This window comes from Ursus americanus, chromosome 35 (genome assembly GCF_024610735.1).
Source record: "Ursus americanus isolate L20-20 chromosome 35, mUrsAme1.1.p, whole genome shotgun sequence".
Classification (NCBI taxonomy): Eukaryota; Metazoa; Chordata; class Mammalia; order Carnivora; family Ursidae; genus Ursus; species Ursus americanus.
Genome location: NC_142161.1, coordinates 4,340,527 through 4,359,695, shown reverse-complemented (window position 1 = coordinate 4,359,695; position 19,169 = coordinate 4,340,527). Strand labels below are relative to the sequence as shown.

Sequence of the window (19,169 nt, the reverse complement as noted above, 5' to 3'; positions counted from 1 at the left end):
CCTTTGTGCATTCTCAGTTGCTAGGTGCCGTAATTTCCATTTTATAGAGGAGGAGACGGAGGCTGCAGAATTAAGTATCTTGCCCGAGTCCCCAGCTCCTAGTATGTTAGTGGGGATTTGCACTCAGACTGACCTCAAAGCCCGTCTTCTCTGCGTGCTCCCAGAGGAGGCTGATCTTGACGAAAGGGCTGACTGTCAAGCCCTGGGAGCCGGCTATAGCCGACTGTCAAGCCCAGTGCTGTGGCTGTGATTGCTCTGCCCTTGGAAGTTCTGAAGGGCAGAAATTAACTCCTCTCCAGTTTCCAGGTAGGAACACCTGCCCCACTACTCTGCTGCCCTGGACATAAGGAGCACTGTCCTTCCTTCGTCCTGTACCAGCTGTTTGTGGTGTTAGAAAGGAGGTGGGAATGGGGCAGCTTAGAGGGCAGGACAGAACCACATCACTTCTGCTCTATAGGCTTTTTTTTTTTTTTAATTTTTATTTATTCATTTGAGAGACAAGCAGAGCACAAGCAGGGGGAGAGGCAGAGGCAGAAGGAGAAGCAGACTGCCCGCTGAGCAGGGAGCCTGATGAGGGGCTAAATCCCAGGACCTGGGAATTGTGACCTGAGTCGAAGGCAGTCCAGGAGCCCCTGTTCTATAGGCCTTCTGCTCCGTAGTGGTTTCTTACCCTAGAAAGCCACCGCAGTCCTTCCTGTCAAGATCCCCGTGCTGTCCCCTGCACTCCAGCCCATCACTGTAGAGGTCTCTCTCCTGTTCCCTGTTCTTCTGCCAGTGCCCTTGCTGCCTAAGGGGTTCTCAGCCACTCAGCTTGTTAGGTGTCACGTTCTTCCTCTCCTTTTCTGGATCACTTTGAAGCTGGGGGTAGACCATTAATCCTTCTGCCTTTCCATGTTTTCTGGATTCTAGGAGCCTCGGCTCACTTTGAGAATGCTTTTGAGGGTTCGTCATTTGCCATGGGTGATATCGCCCTGGCTCTGTACTCGGCTCTGTTCTCCTACTCCGGCTGGGACACGCTCAACTATGTCACGGAAGAGATCAAGAATCCTGAGAGGTAGGGAGCTCACCAGCAATTTTCCATGCAGTAAGGACAGCTGTCATTTATGGAGGTAACGCACCACCGCGGCCCAGACAGATTTTATCAGCTCCACCTGAACACACGGGAGCCCTAAAGGCAGGAGATAACCTGTCTGTGATAACAGCAGGTCTTTTCACATCCGTCCCTTCGTTCCTGCATCAATTACAGCAGGTCCTACCATGGGTTCGTGTGTGCTTTCCTGGGGGTTTTGATATTCACCCACCCTTATTCCCACATAGATAACTTCAGGTCACAGACACCCCAAAATTTTCCTGTTCTTTTGAGCCCTTCCTGCTTTCTCACATTTGTACTGACATAGTGGTATGGTGTCAGCATTTAACAGCGTTACTTCAGCCTTGTTATTCCAATTATTCGACCGTCCTGCAGAGTGACAAGAGCACTGGACAGGGAGGGAGTCAAAGGGCCTGGAGCCTGTCTTTCCACTGATTTGAGTCCCTTGCCAACTCTGCCTGCTTCCTTATCTGTAAATTGAGGGGGTTGAATTATAGGATCTCCAGAGCCCTTCCTGGCTCTGAAATTCAATGATTCTTGGAACTAAGATTACGAGGGAGTGGAGTTTCTGTAAATTTTTAAGTCAAAATAATAAACTCCTCTTGGCACACATCCAGCGTTGCAATCTGGGGAACAGAGGATAGAAGCACGACTGAGGCCTGGGCTGTGCTTCCACCTACTGGACAGAAGCTAAACGACCTGAGTATGCACCCTCCCCTCCCCGTGAAGAATGGTTTTGAAGGGCATAGCTTTATTGGCCTCGAGGACCTTGTCTTTGTATCTTTCTCTTAGTTACTGGTTAGGACGGCCCCAGGGTTCTCACACTGAGTGAGGGGATGGAGTGAGCAGAGCTCCCAGGTCGCTTGTGTAGACACAGATTGTCCTTGTCAGCGAGGGCCTTAGTCTCTGGATTTCACAATTTGCCTCCCTAACTTTTATATTTCTCAACCTTAAGACGAATTTCCCCATGTTGACAATCTTGAGAAGGAATCCTGACACTAAGAGGCTTTGGATGTAAAAAGGCACCCCCTCCCCCACTGTTTCCTGTGTGACATTGTTCCATTGTTCTTTATTGATCCTTTCTCTGCTGTTTGGTTAGCCTTTTCTCTAAACGTGTTATTCCTTTCCCTTGATGCTCTTTAAGCCCGGAGCTCAAGAGCGAAATCACCGCTGTGCACACTTCGAAGGCGAAAGCACTGGGGAAACACACAGCAGGCACCACCCTGGATTGGTGCGAGTCTGAGGATTAAAGGAGATGGGGATGTGACCCTGGGACTAATGTGTGCATTGTTCTGTCTGGCTACAGGAATCTGCCCCTGTCCATTGGCATTTCCATGCCCATTGTCACCATCATCTACATCTTGACCAATGTGGCCTATTACAGCGTGCTAGACATGAGGGACATCCTGGCCAGTGACGCCGTTGCCGTGGTAAAGGATTTTCACTAGCAGAAGGCTGAGGGTGTGTTGTGGGCTTCTTGGAGTATCGCAGGTCCTGAAAGGCCTGGAAACGGGGTAGTCCTTGAAAGGAGTACGCTTAGGGGCACCTGGCTGGCTCAGTCGGTCAAGTGTGTGACTCTTGATCTTGGGGTTAAGAGTGTGAGCCCCACTTGGTGTAGGGATCACTTAAAAGTACGCTTCACATTCTGAGTTTACAAGGTTGTCACCCCAGCTGTGGCAGAAGGGTTGGTTAGATGAGGGGCCATCTGGGGGCATGCTGTCATCCTTTTCAGAGCCTGCTAATGACTCTTTTCTGTTCCTTTCCTTAAGACTTTTGCAGACCAGATTTTTGGAATTTTCAACTGGACGATTCCACTGGCAGTTGCATTATCCTGCTTTGGTGGCCTCAACGCCTCCATTGTGGCTGCTTCTAGGTATGAGTGGGGTCTTTCATTGGGGGGGGGGATATATTGTGAAGAGCTAGGGCAGGGCAGGGGAGGCCCCAGAGTTTAGGCACTGTGTTGCCCAAATCATATTAACCCCTGACGGAGGTTTCCGTCAGCAGCCTCCAGTTCTCACTCATCTCAAAACTGGACCCCATTCCCTATTATTCACTCTTTCGAAGGAGGGGAGGGCAGCGGGAGGGCTAGGAGGCATGTGAACCAGCCCCACCCCATGTCCCACAAGTTTCTCTCTCATCTTACCCAAAATAGGCTTTTCTTCGTGGGTTCAAGAGAAGGCCATCTCCCTGATGCCATCTGCATGATTCATGTGGAGCGGTTCACGCCAGTACCTGCTCTGCTCTTCAATGTAAGTGACCTCAAGGATGGGGCCGAAAGCCAGACGGGGGGGGGGGGGGGAATGTCAACAATAGAAGCAGGGGCGCCTGGTTAAGCGTCCGACTTGATTTCAGCTCAGATCATGGTCTCAGGGTCATGAGATCGAGTTGCACGCTCAGCATGCACTCTGCTTAAGGCTTTCTCTCCCTCTGCCCCCCCACAAATCTTAAATACAGACAAAACCCAGCAGAAGCAACTGTTACAGCTTTCCTAAAAGCTCTAAAGAAGAATATTCTCTAAAAAAAAAAAAAGTAACCTCCTCTGGTCTAGGATGAAGCATAAAGTACACTAAGTCTATTACAATGCAATAACTGCTAGGACAGGAAATGATGTGGTGGTTAAGGAAGAACGATCCTCTGTGAGAGCAGAAGGTAGAGGAGGAAAGACTTCTTAGACAAAGTGCATTTGTTTTTTTTTAAAAAGATTCGACTGCGAGCACGCAGGGGTGAGGGGCAGAGAGAGAGTCTTTTTAAGCATAGTCCACAGGGAGGGCGGAACTGGACATGGGCTTGACCTCTCGGCCCTGAAATCACAACCTGAGCCGAAACCAAGAGTCAGACGCGTAACTGGCTGAGCCACCCAGGCGCCTCTAGACCAAGTATATTTGAAGTGAATTTTTAAGGTTAGGTTGCAAAAGATGGAGATGGGCTTTAGGTTAAGAGAAATAGTATGGGGGGGCACCTGGCTGGCTCAGTCAGTGGAGTATGCCAACTCTTGGTCTTGGGGTCCTGCGTTCGAGCCCTATGCCGGGTGTAAAGAGGACTTAAAAAAAAAAAAAAACGTTAAAAAAACCCCAAAACCATATCAAAGTGCTGGGGTAGTTGGGTAGTAGGAGATAAAAGCTGGAAATGTGGGTTGGAGCGATCATGGAGAGGCTCCTCAGCAAAAGGTTTGCGAGGAATTGTTCTGATTTGTGCTTTAGAGGGTTAACTTGGCAAAGGTTTGAAGAATGGGCCTGAAAAACCAATTGAGGCGCCACGGGCTTACTAGAAAAGGAAGGAGAGACGGCAGGTAGGGCGCTGAAGCGTGTGAGGACAGAAGAGGACAGATGGGGGAAGACGCTGGGGACTTGAGAAGGGGCTGGCTCTGTGGGCGATTGGAGGCGGGGAGCGCGCCGGCAGTGACGAAGGCCGAGAGGCGCTGACGCGGGCCCGTGGCCGCAGGGTCTCATGGCGCTCATCTACCTGTGCGTGGAGGACATCTTCCAGCTCATTAACTACTACAGCTTCAGCTACTGGTTCTTCGTGGGGCTCTCTATCGTGGGTCAGCTCTATCTGCGCTGGAAGGAGCCTCAGCGGCCTCGTCCCCTCAAGGTAATCCACCTCCACCCCACCTTCGCCCGGGACCCCGTGGTGGCAGGTGCGGAGATGAAGGAAGCGGGCTCCCTGCTCTGATCGTCCCAGGAGAGGCCGTAACTGCAGCGCTGGGGGGGGGGGGGGGGTGTCTGACCTCCAACTGTGCCCTCTGTGCTCTCCAGCTCAGCCTGCTCTTCCCCATCGTCTTCTGCCTGTGCACCGTCTTCCTGGTGGCTGTGCCGCTTTACAGCGACACCATCAACTCCCTCATCGGCATCGGCATCGCCCTATCAGGCCTGCCCTTCTACTTCCTCATCATCAGAGTGCCAGAGCACAAACGACCTCACTGCCTCCGAAGGACTCTGGGTAAGCCTATGGTCTCCACGATGATTAGCTCTCGTCGGGCCTTCTCCGCCCCCCTCACATCTGGTCGCCCCCAAGTCCGCTTTGCCCTAGCCCCTTCCTGTTGTTAACCCTGTGGCTTAACCTGGTTATCCCTCAGCGGCACTTGAGGTGAGCGCGGCTGACCGCTTCTCAGTGCTGACCCACATCTCTCTGTAGCCTCTGCTACACGGTACCTCCAGGTCCTGTGCATGTCAGTTGCTGCAGAGATGGACTTGGAAGATGGAGGAGAGCTGCCCAAGCAACGAGATCCCAAGTCTAACTAAATACCCTCTAGAATCCATCCTGAGAGGTGGAAAGCAGCGGCCTCTTGTCCCTTACTGGCTGGAGCCAAGGAAGATGAAAAGCAAAGTATACTTCTTTGTCGAAGCTGCTCAGACCAGGCTTCCGGACAGGTGCCTTCGATTTCTGAACTTGCCTTTTGAGAGATGAAAAGTAATTTATTTGTTTTGCTACACATTGCTTTATTGTCCCTTTTTAAAAAATCTGGAAGACTGTGGTGGGGAGCATGTCCGGTGTGGGCTTGGCTGTACGAGGAGCACAGTCCCATGAGCACAGTCCCGTGTTAAGGGGTTCACTCACCTCTGGGTGTGCCCGCCCACTCCTTTTCCTTTAAAAGGGCCAATAATGCTCCAAACTTCCTGTCTCCTTTCGAGAGACATGAAACTGTCACAGGTGCTAGATAATAAAGGGGTTATGTTCTAAACTTTGAGTGGCTTCATTTTAGACAGGTCTCTGGGACTGTTCTCATTGGGCTCAGAGGAACACTAAAAACAGTCTTGTGCTTGAAAGGATCGGAGTATTTCTTTCCTCTCAGGTCAGCTGCGGCAGCTGACACAAGCCCTCTCTACACAAGAGAACACGCCTGAGCTGCTCTAGCAAAATGATATTTTCACTAACAGCCTCATTATCTCTCAGGATGGAGCACATGTACTTCTTGAATATTTTATAGCATCCTGAGACCCATGTGGATGGAAAACCCCACGTACGGGGTAGGAGTGTAAGCTCCCAATGCCACTTACAACGCCGAAGCACTTCCTAAGAGCACGGGCGGGAGCAGCCCCGCTCAGTCGGGTCTGCAGTTTCCTGAAGCGCACCATCCATTGCCCTGCTGAATAAGTATCCGGAAGCAGCGTGTAGTACAGAGCTTTACTAATTCCGTGGCTGGCAAGATCACTGGGCTCTTTTACACGTAGGTGGGAGAGTCTGTAATGGAATCCACTTTTAAAAGGAAGATCTCTGCACCCCACGGTTTCTAGGTCTGGGGCCAGGACTCTGTGTCAAATCTGTCCTGAGGCTGAGTGTGAAGAGAGAGCTCCTACCAGTCTGAGCAGGAACGGAATTCAGCCCAGTGTGTCACGCCAGGGCTGCTTTGGCTTGGCATTGCTGCTGTTGGGGGTGCTGGGAGGCTGAGTCTTCCCATGCTGTAGCAGAGGGTTGTGGGTAAAGGTCTGTCGTAAGGGACCTAGGGCAAGAGAAAACAAATCTTGATGAAGGAAGGAAAGGAAGAAACAAATCAGAGAATTTAGCCCGCAAAGGTATTTACCCCTGGCGGCTAGTTCCAAGTGATTCTGCATGCGTCGTTCGCGCTCCTGGAGCTGATGTGTCAGTTCAGCGTTCTTCCACCCTGTGTAAAGAGGAGGAAGACACTAGGGCCCTAGGCCCATTTTTAGACTACTTCCCCCCAGTCCTGTTTCACTGAGGACAGAGCTTTACCTCTTTTGAAGCTTTTTACAAAACCTTCCCGTGGAGGTAATTTGCTGGGGTCGTGCACAACACGCTGGGGGATTTTAAGTACAGTCCGCACGGCTGGAACCCGGAGGCAGGCTACCTGGACCAGGGAAAACATGTTGGAGGAGAGCCAGTACATGAACACCGCCTGGAGGAGAAGAAAGAGACGGTACTCAGGAGCTGTCCTCTGCTGTCAGCTTGATGGGGGATGGCCAGGCCAGATGGAAAGGCTTGGAGCCAGTTCCTGCACCATTACCTACCGTGGGGAAATGGATAGTTATGGGCAAGACCGCTAGGGGCATCACTCTGATCACATTTCTCATCCACTGAAGATCAGAACTCTGCACACCAGTCTCTGCACCTAACTGCCAAAACAAAAGCAAATGCACGTCATTTCTAGAGAATCTGCCTCAGATTTCAATCCATCAACTCTACCTCCACTCCCCACTTTGCAGGCCTGGCACTTAGCCAACCCGGGCTTACCTCAAGGACACCCCACATTGTAGCAGTAACTATCAGCGGTAATACGTAGGTGGGGTCAGATAGTGTGAGATCCTGGAACCACAGGAGGCCACCTGTCTGCAGGCTGGGCACAGGAAGGTTGGCCATTTCTCTCAAGGCAATGAAGAAGGAGATGAAGATTGGGGCCTATTTCACAGGATAAACAGTGTCAGGACCCTTTAGCAAAGTGGACATTTTCACCATGCCATCACTGAAAACCCTATCATCACCACCTGCTTTTTGGGGGTCTAGGGCATGGGAAACACAGGAGTTTATCTGACTGGTGTAGGATAAAATAAGAAGGAAAATGTTTTTGCTTACCTGAGTCAGAGGTAGAATAAGAGGTCTGAAGAGTTTAATATCATACTTTTTCTGGTAAACTGTCATTTCCGAGGAGGCCTTGTAAACTGTGAATGAGGGAAAGTTAATGGTTGGGCTAATAAATACATCGATGGAGGTGACCATCCTTACCACCTAGCCCATAAAATTTCTACCTGACCCTAGTCAGTCACTGGAAGCATCAGGCCCAAGAAGCAGGCAGGTCTTTAGAACTTGCCCACTTCTATCAACTCCTGATTTAGGCCGTTCCCTTCCCTCAGCAGAACGTCAGGAAAGTGCAAATGGTCCTCTCCTATGTGCTTTCTGCAGTTGACTCACACTCAGCGTGGTCTCCTGCCAACTTGGCCTCTCTTATTCGAGTGGAAAACTTCTGGATCTCTGGCAAGTGGTTGTGGATCTTGGCTGCTTCTCGCTGGCCCTTCACGATGAGAGGAAACACCAGGCAGCGGGCAAGGACGGTACCTGGAAAACACAAACTAGGACTGGAGTGAAATCAAAGCAATTAGGCAGTTGGAAGGTTGAAGGTGTTTAGGTCCTCACTGAAAGGGTCTTTTTTATTCTAGTCTTTTCAACACTGATGCCTGCTGAAGGAACTCAACAAAAAGGGCAGGGGTGACTTGGTTCCTCCAAGGCTCAGTTCTCTGCTTTGACCTCACAAAAGTCTAGCATTAACTTCTATACGCAAATGGCCAAGGATACTGTTTATTTCCTCGAACAAAAGGAGGTGAGAGAAGATACTTTTCTAGATCAGTGGTATCTGAACTTTTCTAGTATCAATGGAATCTCCCTACCCCTAACTCTTAAGTATAGCCCCAATATACATAATAGATAAGACCAAGCTGAGTGAGCTATCTGGCTACAGAACTGTTCAAGCTCTGGCCTCTGCTTTTCTCAGAGGTACCACTATAGAACTCGGGGGCTCCCAGCAATGAAGTTTGAAAGCCACTATCCTAGAAATGCCTAGCATAGGAAGTAATCTGGTGGCTTACTGCTTTAGCTCCTTCCCATTTCTTATACTTCCTATTTCCCGCTCATTCCAAAAATATTTAGTTTTACTCTGTAGACAAGAGGGTCTGGGGTGAGAAAAAAGGTGGTGGTGCGGGGGGAATATGGGCTTAGGCTTTATCAACATTATGATGGCTGATACGGGGTGGGAAGAGAAGGGAAGCTAAGATGAAACCAAGAATATTAGCCCTGAAGGAGGAGACTGAGAACTGGGCAATGGCAAGATGTGGTCAGAAAGACCAGAAGAAAATCAGGAAAGACGATCACAAAAGCCAAGGGAGGGATGTCAAGGTCTAAAGGGTCTCATACGGGACCGTAGGCCCAAAGGGATCAAAACAGAGGCGTATGACTTATATCCTCTGAAGGATATACCAAAATCTACAACTACATATAGAACTCTGTGTAAAGAACTTGAGCAGAACAGATCTTACACACCTAAGGATATAAAGAAAAAGTCATTTTGAGATGGATAGGAGGCAGAGACAAGGTCTAGTCAGGACCCACAAGTGGGAGGGATATCACAGACTCTCCCTGTGAAACAAGGGGTCCAAGCCCCACATTGGGTTCCCAGCCCTACACTAGGAAGACCAGCCCCTACAACACCCGGCTTTGAGAACCAGCAAGGCTATGCCTGGGAGGCACAGCACAATCTCACTTGCTAAAGTTCCAGCACAGAGGCAGCAGTCTGAAAAAATGTCTGGGCTACACGTGAAGGAGATCCACGGACTACTTCTAGGGCGTGTGCTGGCAGGGCAGGGATCTGCTGGAACGTTCTCTGGGGATGGAAGAGCTGGCTGGCACCGTTGCCGATGTTCTCCATCTACTTTGCTAGCACCAGCTTGCTCAGCCCAGCCGGCCCACAGGCCAAGAGCCCCTCTTAGGTGGCCCCCTGCCCCTGCCACACCCCCTCGGCCTGCACCAGGCCCCCCAGCCAAGCAGCCCCTGCCCTGTGTATACTAGAGCACCTGCAGCAGCCGGACCTCAGTCAGCCACACAGGAGGCCTGCCCTCCCCACCAGTGGATGCAGCTGTCACAGCTGGCCTTTGTAGCCAGCTGTGCTGAGGCCAACCCCCAACACCTGCTCACCCAACAGCAGTAGTGGCTGGACGTCTCAGACAGGATGGGGGGCAGCCCTGCTTCCCAGCATACCTGAAGAAGTTGTGGTGGAGCTTTGCAGACAGCTGTGTCAGGGGACGGCCCTGAAAACCACTCAGTCTACACCAGTAGTGACCCAGCCACAAGAGGAGGGTGCACGCAGCTCACACGAAGAACCCCCAGGGCATCTGGCTCAGGTGACTACGAAGTTTACACTACTGGACCTCACAGGACACCTGCAAAAAGCTACTCCTTCAAGACCAGGAGACAGAACTGATCTAACTAATAGAAACACAGAGAGTTAGGCAAAAACGAAGAAACAGAAGAGTACATTCTAAATGAAAGAATAAGACAAAACCTCAGAAAAAGAACTAAAGAGATGAGCAATCTACCAGATAAAAAGGCCAAAGTAATGGCCATAAACATAGTCACTGAACTCCAAAACGAACACAGGAACTTCAACAGAAACTATGAAACAACAACAACAACCCCAATCAGAGCTGAAGAATACAGAACTGAAGACGTCCACTAGAGGGGTTCAATAGCAGAACAGGTGATGCAGAGGAACAAATCAGCGATCTGGAAGACAAGGTAGCGGAAATCACCCAACTGGAACAGCAAAAAGGAAAATACTAAGGATAGTTTAAGGAATCTTTGGGACAACATCAGGTGTAACTAACACTGGCATCACAGGGATCCCAGAAGGAGAAGAAAGAGAAAGGGACAGAAAACCTGTCAGCTGAGAAATTCCCTAACCTGGCAAAGGAAACAGACATTCAAGTCCAGAAAGCACAGAGAAGCCCAAAGAAGATGAGCCTAAAGAGACACTGAGACTAATCAAAATGCCAACAGTGAAAGAATCTTAAAAGCAGCAAGAAAAAAACAACTAGTTACATATAAGGAACCCCCATAAGACAATCAGCTGATTTTTCAGCAAAAACTTTAAAGGCCAGAAGAGAGTGGCACAATATATTCAAAATACTGAAAGGAAAAAAATTAAAACCAACGATATTTTACCTGACAAAGTTATCACTCAGACTGAAGGAGAAGGAGTTCCCCAGACAAGCAAAAGATAAAGAGTTCATCAATCCCAAACCAGCTTTATAAGAAATTTTGTTAAAGGGACTTCTCAAAACAGAAAAGGCCATAATTAGAAATAAGAAAATGATGAAAAAAAAAATCTCACTGGTAAACATATAATAAAGGTAGCAGATTATTACCTACAGAGCTAGTATGAAGGTTACAAGACAAAAGTAGTAGAATCATCTAGACCTATAATAATCAGTCAAGGGATACACAAAATATTAAATTCTAAGATACAACGTCAAAAACAATGTGGGAATTTTCAAGTCATTTTTTGGTACAACCTACCCAAATTATTATACAACTATTTCACAGGCTTTCTAAATAAAAAATTTTAAACCTTGGGGGGAAAAAGACCCCCATAAAATGTGGGAAGGGGGGACCAGGACTAGTACTTTTAGAATCCACTTGAACTTAAAGCAACCATCAACTTAAAATAGATTTATATACATACAGTGTTAAATATGAACTTCATGGTAACCAGAAGCCAAATATCCATAACAGACACACAAAAATAAAGAGAAAGGAATATAAACCTAACACTAAGGAAAGTCACCAAATTGCAAGGGAGGAGAACAAGAGAAGACAGGAACAGAGAACTACAAAAACAACCAGAAATCAATACAATGGTAAGAAGTAGGGGCGCCTGGCTGGCTCAGTCAGTAGAGCATGTGATTCTTGATTGAAGGGCCCTGAGTTCGAGCCCCAAATTGGGTACAGAGGTTACTTAAGAAAACGGTAAGAAGTGTATATCTATCTGTAATTAGTTAAGTGTAAATGAACTACATGTTCCAAACAAGACACAGGGTGGCTGAATGGATTAAAAAAAAAAAAAAAAAATCAATCCAAAAAGAGAATATAACACTTGTAAATATCTATGCACCCAACACAGAGGCAGCTAATTACATAATGGAAATGTTAACAGACAAAAAGGAAGAAACTGATAGTTATACAATAAAGGTAGGAAACTTTAACACCCCATTTACATCAATGGATAGATTGTCCAGACAGAAAATCAGTAAGGAAACTGTTGCTTTAAACAACACATAAGACCAGCTGGACTGGGGCACCTGGGTGGCTCAGTCGGTTAAGCGTCTGCCTTTGGCTCAGGTCACGATCCCAGGGTCCTGCTGGGACTGAGCCCCATGTTGAGCCTGCTTCTCCCTCTGCCCCTCCCCCTGCTTGTACTCTCTCTCAAATAAATAAAATCTTTAAAAAACCCCAAAAACCCACAAAAAACACGACCAGATGGACTTAGTAGATATAGACAACGCATTCCATCTCCAAAAGGCAGAATACACGGGCGCCTGGCGGGCTCAGTCGGAAGAGCACGAGACTCTTGGTCTTGGGGTTGTGCGTTTGAGGACCACAATGGGTGTAGAGATTACTAAAAATAAATACTACATAAACTTAAAAAACAAAACCCCCCAATGGCAGAATACACATTCTTTTCTAGTGCACATGCAACGTTCTCTAGAATGTATCACACGTTAGGCCCCAAACCAAGTCTTCACAAACTGAAACTGAAATCACATCAAGCATCTCTTCCAACCACAATGGGATGAAATTAAAACTCAAATACAAGAGGGAAAAATGGAAAAACCAAACATGTGGAGACTAAACAACAACCTACTGAACATCCAATGGGTCAAGGAAGAAATCAAAGAAATAAAATAAAAATCTTAAGATAAACGAATATGGAAGCACAACAGTTCAAAACTTATGGGATACAGCGAAAGCAGTTCAAAGAGGGCAGCTTATGGCGGTAGAGGCCTACCTTAGGAAACAAGAAAAATCTCAAACAATCTAACCTTACAGCTAAATGAACTAGAAAAAGAACAAAGCCCAAAGTTAGTAGAAGGAAGGAAATAATATTAGAGCAGAAATAAATGAAACAGACTAAAAAAGCAATGAAGATCAACAAAACGAGATTTTTAAAAAAAATAAACAAAACTGATAAGGCTTTAGCCAGACTCATACAAAAAAAAAAAAAAAAAAAAAGCGCGCGTGTGTGCACGCACCCAAATAAAATCAGAAATGAAAGAATTAACAACTAACACCACAGAAACACGAAGGACTGCAAGACATTACTATCAACAAACATATGCCAACAAATGGGACAACCTAGCAGAAATGTATAAATTCCTAGAAACATGTATCTTCCAAAAGCAAATCTGGAGAAATAGAAAATCTGAACAGACCAATTACTAATAATGAAATTGAATGGGCAAACTCCCAACACCAGACAGCTTCACAGGTGAATTCTACCAAACATTACAGAGGAGTTAATACCTATCCTCAAAATATTCCAGAAGACAAGAAGAGGAAGAAAAGCTTCCAAACTCACTCTACAAGCCAGCATTACCCAGATACCAAAACCAGACAAAGACACTAAAAAAAGAGAAAACTATACAGGCCAAAATCTATGATGAACATGATAGATGCAAAAAACCTTAACAAAATATTACCAAACCACATTCAACAATACATTTAAAGATGATTCACGCTGATCAAGTGGATTTATTCCAGGAATGCAAGGATGGTTTAATATTCACAAAATCAACGTGATTTATCACATTAACGAAATGAAAGAAAAATTGTATAATCATCTCAACAGATGCAGAAAAAGCATTTGACAAAATTCCACATCTGTTCAAGATAAAATCTCTCAACAAATTGGGTTGAGAGAGAATATAACTCACCATAAGAAAGGTCATATATGAAAAACCCAGTTAAGGGGCCCCTGGGTGGCTCAGTCTGTTAAGCACCTGCCTTAGGTTCAGGTCATGATCCCGGGGACCCTGCTCAGTGGGGAGCGGTTTCTTCCTTTCCTAGTGCCTGTGCATGCATGCTGTCAAATAAATAAGTAAAATCTTGGGGAAGAAAAAAATTGAAAAACCCACAGTTAACATCATACTCAATGATGAAACACTGAGAACATTTATTTTAAGATAGTAGGAAGCCAAGTATGTCCACTCTTGCCACTTTCATTCACACAGCCCCGGAAGTCCTAACCAAAGCAATCAGACAAGAAAAATAAATAAAAGGCATCTAAGTTGGTAAAGAAGTAAAACTGCCAGTATTTGCAAATGACATGATAATGTACATAAAAAGCCCTAAGGACTCCACTAAAAAAAATGACTGCAAGTAATAAATGAATTGAGTAAAGCTGCAGGATACAAAATTAATATACAGAAATCTCTTGTGTTTCCATACACTAATTATGAAGTAGCAGAAAGACAAATTAAGAAAAAACTCCATTTACAACTGCATCAAAAAGAATAAAATATCTAGGGATAAATTTAACTAGGCAGGTGAAAGACCTGTATTCTGAAAACCGTAACACTGATAAAAGATACTGAAGACAACACAAATAAATGAAAAGACACACCATGCTCACAGATTGGAAGAATACTGTTATAATGTCCACTCTACCCAAAGCAATCTACACATTCAACGCAATCCCTATCAAAATACCAATGCCATTTTTCATAGAACTGGAACAGATAGTCTTAAAATGTGTACAGAACCACACAAAACCTTGCATAGCCAAAACAATCTTAAGAACAAAACTGAACGTATCACAATCCCAGATGTCAAGATATATTACGAAGCCGTAAAATAGTAATGTACTGGCACAAAAATAGACACATAAGCCAACGGAACAGAGTCCAGAAATAAACCCACACTTATACAGTCAATTAATCTTTGAGAAAGATCGCAAGAATATACAATGGAGAAGAGTCCCTTTAATAAACGGTGTTGTTAAAAATGGACAGCCACGTGCAAAAGAATGAAACTGCATCACTTTTTTATACCATATACAAAAATAAACCAAACTAGATTAAAGACTTCAATGTGAGACCTGAAATCATAAAACTCCTAGAAGAAAATATAGGTAATAAACTTTTGGACATCACCCTTAGCAATATATTTCTGGATATATCTCCCCAGGCAAGAGAAACAAAAGCAAAATTAACTACTGAAACTGTACCAAAACAAAAAGCTTTTGCACAGTGGAGGAAACCATCAACAAAACAAAAAGGCAACATACTGAGTGGGAGAAAATATTTGCAAATGATATAATAAGGGGTTAATATCCAAAAAATAGTACAATTAAAACCTGGACAAAGAACCTGAACAGACATTTCTCCAAACACATGAAACAGACACATGAAAAGGTGCTGAACATCACTAACCATCAGGGAAATGCAAGTCAAAACCAAAATAAGGTATCACCTCAATACCTGTCAGATGGCTAGAATCAAAAGATACGAAATAACAAGTGTTGATAAGGATGTGGAGAAAAGAGAACCCTTGTGCTGGTGTACCACTGGTGAGAATGCAAAATAGTATAGCCCTGTGTCCAGCTCCACACTCAGTGGGGAGTCTGAAAAGAGTTTCTTCCTCTGCCTCTCTCCCCACTAATGCACGACTTGCTCTTTCTCTAAAATAATCTTAAAAAAACCCCCAAAACAAAAATATATATGCACTCCTAAGTTCACTGCAGCATTATTTACAATAGATATGGAGGCAACCTAAGTGTCTGTTGATAGATGAATGGATAAAGAAGGTGTGGTGTAGGGGCGCCTGGGTGGCTCAGTCGTTAAGTGTCTGCCTTCTGCTCAGGTCATGATCCCAGAGTCCTGGGATCCAGCCCCATGTCGGGCTCCCTGCTCAGCGAGAAGCCTGCTACTCCCTTTCCCACTCCCCCTAATTGAGTTCCCTCTCTTGCTCTGTCAAATAAATATTTAAAAAAAAAAAAAAAAAAGGTGTGGTGTATAAACACACAATAGTATATTACACAGCCATAAAAAAGAGTAAGATCTGACCATCAGTGACATGGATGGACCTATAGGGTATAGCTATGTGAAATAAGACACAGAAAGACAAGCACCATGTAATTTCACTTATATGTGGAACCTAGAAAACAAAATAGACTCATAGGTGTAGAGAACAATCTGATTGTCAGAGGGGAGGGGACTGGAGAAGATGGGCAAAATAGGAGATTAAAAGGTACAAACTTCCAGGGGTGCTAGGCTGGCTCAGTCAGTGGAACATGCAGCTCTTGATCTCAGGGTCGTGAGTTTGAGCCCCACACACGCAATGTGTGGGTCAGGATCATGACCCTGAGATCAAGAGCTGCACACTCCATCAACTGAACACCAGTCAGGTGCCCCAGGGATTGCATAAATAAACTTTAAAAAAAGAAAAAAAAAAAGGTACAAACTTCCAGTTAGAAATAAAGACCCAGGGATGCAATGTTCAGCATAGGGAATACAGTTAATCTATTGTACAACTTTATATTGTGACATGGTGATCACTTCGTAATATGTATGCTGAATTACTATGCTGTACACCTGAAACTAACGTAATATTGTATATAAACTACACTTCAATAAAATAAACGAAAAAAAGTGTCTAACACAGAAAGGTCAAGAATGAAAAGAAAAATGGGTTTACTAACGATGTCACTGACAAAATGAGGTGGTATTAGTAAGTCAGATTGCTAAAAAGAAAAGGTCAGACTGCTGAGTGTTAAGGCGTGGAAAGAAAGAAGTCCATTGCACAAAGAACACTCTTAAATAACAGGTATGAAAGGACAAAGAACTAAGGATGAAAAAAAAAAAAAGGGACTTTTCCTCAAGAAATCCATGGTATACTTGAACAGGTTTATATTTTCAGAACAGGACGGTAAAGAGAGAGAAGCTTGAAGACCTAGGGAAAAGGTGATCACTGGAGCAAGGTGTAGGAAGAAGAGAATTTAAAGTATAATCTCAGCCTAAAGAGAAACAATGTGGGTACCTTCCAATTTGGGGGGGTTTAAGCGCCTGGCCTGTCTATTCTCCTAAACCAGGGCAGCTTCGTCACTGTTAACAACGTCTCCTTACTCTAACCCCACGCTCACATTAAATAGCTACACTTGTTGAATCGCAGGTGATCCAGTGGTTTTATAATGCCCTTCGGGAAAGATCAATAAAGTATACTGAGGATCAAGAGCCTCTATCCCTCATCTGAATCATCTGCTTTTCTGACCCCTAAACCTCTGCAACGACAGTTGACACTTGAACAACTGGGGTTTGAACTGCATGGGCCCATGCATATGGGGATTTTTTTTTTTTACAGTACTGTACATGTTTTTTTTCTTCTTTACTTTATTGTAAGAATATAGAGTACATGTAACATACAAAACATGTACTAATTGACTTTGTTACCAGCAAGGCTTCTAACAGTAGGCTATTAGTAAAGTTTTTGAGGAGTCAAAAGTTATACATGGAATTTCAACTGTTGGGTGGGGTTAGTGCCCCTAACCCCCAGGTTGTTCAAGGGTCAGCTGTATTCCCTCCAACCACTTAGAGAACTGCTATCTTTTAAGTTCTACCCCCAAGTTCCCATTTCTTCTACCCCTGACCAGGATGTGTTTTCCTTACATGCAGCAATGGCCCCCCACCAAGGTAGGCCTAGATTAACATGCATAAATTCCAGTAAGTTCTGAATCAGTCCCACTGGGGTGTATGACCCCAGACCCAGTTCAGTGAAGCTCTGTTCTGCAGCAGCTTGGATTACATCTGTGGTCTCTCCAGAAGCCACCTCGGGTACTGCTGTGGGTGAGGGAGTTGCAGGAATGACAGGAGGGGCTTGAACCTGTGCAAAAGGAAGTCATGTGTAATACTCAGTAGGGGAGACATATAGAAATCACAGGTCCCCTAAAATAATAACTCGTATCAGGTTGTTCTGTTGACTTTCTACTTCTGGTTCTCCTGGGTTAGTCTACAGTGTACACAGAATTTAAGGCTTAAAAAGGACATTTTTTCCTCTAGGCAGGAAGACAAGTTAGAGTAAGATTTCATGACTTCCCTTCCTATTAGTAAGTTATTTCTTCTATCAGTGTTTTCCAGACTTCAGTCATTTGAGTATCACTGGCACGGTTTTGCAGTTACTGAAACTACCATAATTTTTATTTAAAACAATTCAGTTTTTAAGACCAAAATATTTACTTGGTCTCACCAGAAATATTAATACCCATGAAGACACTGATATGCAAGTTATAACTTTCCTAAAACACACGCACACCTGGAATTACATCTCATACACCATCAGCGGCTTGCCACCATTATGGCAAACAATGCCTTGTATATAACGTAAATCTCTCCTGCTGTACTCTCAATCGTTTTCCCACTGATTTGAAAATCTATCCGAAACAGAGATGCTACCACTTTGGGGAGCTGCAAGTTCTTGGGAGTGTGCCCAAGAACTCTGTGCCACATTCCCCCATCTTGTAGTTAAAACAAAACAAAAAATCAACAAACGCCACTCCTCACGTCGCAGGACGAATCGCCTCTCACCTGGGCTTCTGCAAACAAGATCACGGAGGTACTGAGGCCCCGGGGGCCAGGGCCCTCGAGGACAACATAGTGCGGGCGCTCGCAGCACCGGCCGGCTGGAAAGAGGAGTCCCGTGGTCAGCGGTTTCCGCGGCCAATGCGAGGGCCTTGCGACGCTGTGGAACTGCGAGGGTAAAAGAAGGATGGAGCCCTTTTATCGGGAGCAGATGTCGCTCATCATGATCATTCGCCACGAAGCAGGCAGCCCGTGACCACAGGTGAAGGCACTACTACTCTCCGCGCGCAGATGGCCGACCCAAAGGCACGCAATTGGTGCCTCCTGGCTCTCGGTTACCTCAGGCCCAACCCGGAGCACAGAGGTCGAGGCTGAAGTTTCCGTGGCAGGGGTGACAACGGGACCCACGAACAGACAACGATACGCAGCCGCTGAGCCCTCAAGGTCGGGGACATAACCCTCCCGTGTACTCATGCGAACCGAGGTCGAGAGGCAGGTCCTGGTGAGCAGGTCAGCGTCTGCTCATGTTGTTCCTGGCACGAGCTGTCACTGGCTTGGGTCATGGGGACAGGGCCGAATCCTGGCGCTCAGCCTTGGGGAATCCTTACCTGACGCTGTGGCTGTAACAGGCGCAGAAGCACCCGGCGTCCGCACATCAAACCCATCGCCATTTTGCCGGAAAGAGGACTTGCCCTCGCGCCTGCGCACTCAGAACTTCAGCCTCGCGGGAAGAGGCCCTTTTGGAAATGGGCATGAAGCCAGAGCGGTTGCCACCATCAGGTGGTAAAGGAAACTGGAGCTTAGCGGCCATATTTGAAGTGGGTAAGAAGACGCTAAGGGCCCTATTAACAAGATCGCGCAGTGTGTTCAGGAGATTGAAAGGTGATTGAAGTTAAGAGCCACTTGAGGGGCCGTCAGGTAGTGACTGCAAAAACCTGGAGATTTTCCCTCTGTTCTGCAGAAGGGCGATTCTCCTCTGATTTGTTGATTTAAAAAACAAGTTCCCGACA

General features: G+C 45.9%; 2 protein-coding genes across 9 annotated transcripts in view; one reads left to right on the top strand and one right to left on the bottom strand.

Annotated features, from left to right (window-relative positions):
* The window catches only part of SLC7A7 (solute carrier family 7 member 7), a 33,213-nt gene extending 27,442 nt beyond the window's left edge, over positions 1–5,771 (top strand). For all 7 annotated transcript variants that reach the window (XM_045802804.2, XM_087859068.1, XM_045802806.2 and 4 more), the window contains exons 4-10: positions 910–1,054; positions 2,397–2,520; positions 2,860–2,963; positions 3,243–3,339; positions 4,532–4,681; positions 4,846–5,029; positions 5,225–5,771. In XM_045802804.2, coding sequence (XP_045658760.1) covers positions 910–1,054; positions 2,397–2,520; positions 2,860–2,963; positions 3,243–3,339; positions 4,532–4,681; positions 4,846–5,029; positions 5,225–5,331 — 911 coding nt within the window. In that variant the 3' untranslated portion in view covers positions 5,332–5,771. The remainder of the gene's footprint in view (positions 1–909; positions 1,055–2,396; positions 2,521–2,859; positions 2,964–3,242; positions 3,340–4,531; positions 4,682–4,845; positions 5,030–5,224) is intronic.
* OXA1L (OXA1L mitochondrial inner membrane insertase) lies at positions 460–18,883 on the bottom strand. 2 transcript variants are annotated; one of them, XM_045802809.2, is made up of 11 exons: positions 18,768–18,883; positions 18,166–18,327; positions 17,251–17,464; positions 7,955–8,098; positions 7,619–7,704; positions 7,280–7,444; positions 7,057–7,161; positions 6,782–6,944; positions 6,612–6,692; positions 6,388–6,530; positions 460–5,483 (listed from the first exon to the last, which is right to left on the bottom strand). In XM_045802809.2, the coding sequence occupies exons 1-10, from the start codon at positions 18,828–18,830 to the stop codon at positions 6,409–6,411; spliced, it is 1,305 nt and encodes a 434-aa protein (XP_045658765.1). In that variant the 5' UTR covers positions 18,831–18,883; the 3' UTR covers positions 460–5,483; positions 6,388–6,408. The 2 variants fall into 2 exon arrangements, with proteins under 2 accessions (XP_045658765.1, XP_045658764.1); XM_045802808.2 differs by lacking the exon at positions 460–5,483 and having other exon boundaries at positions 6,201–6,530.
* Positions 18,884–19,169: the final 286 nt, after the last annotated feature.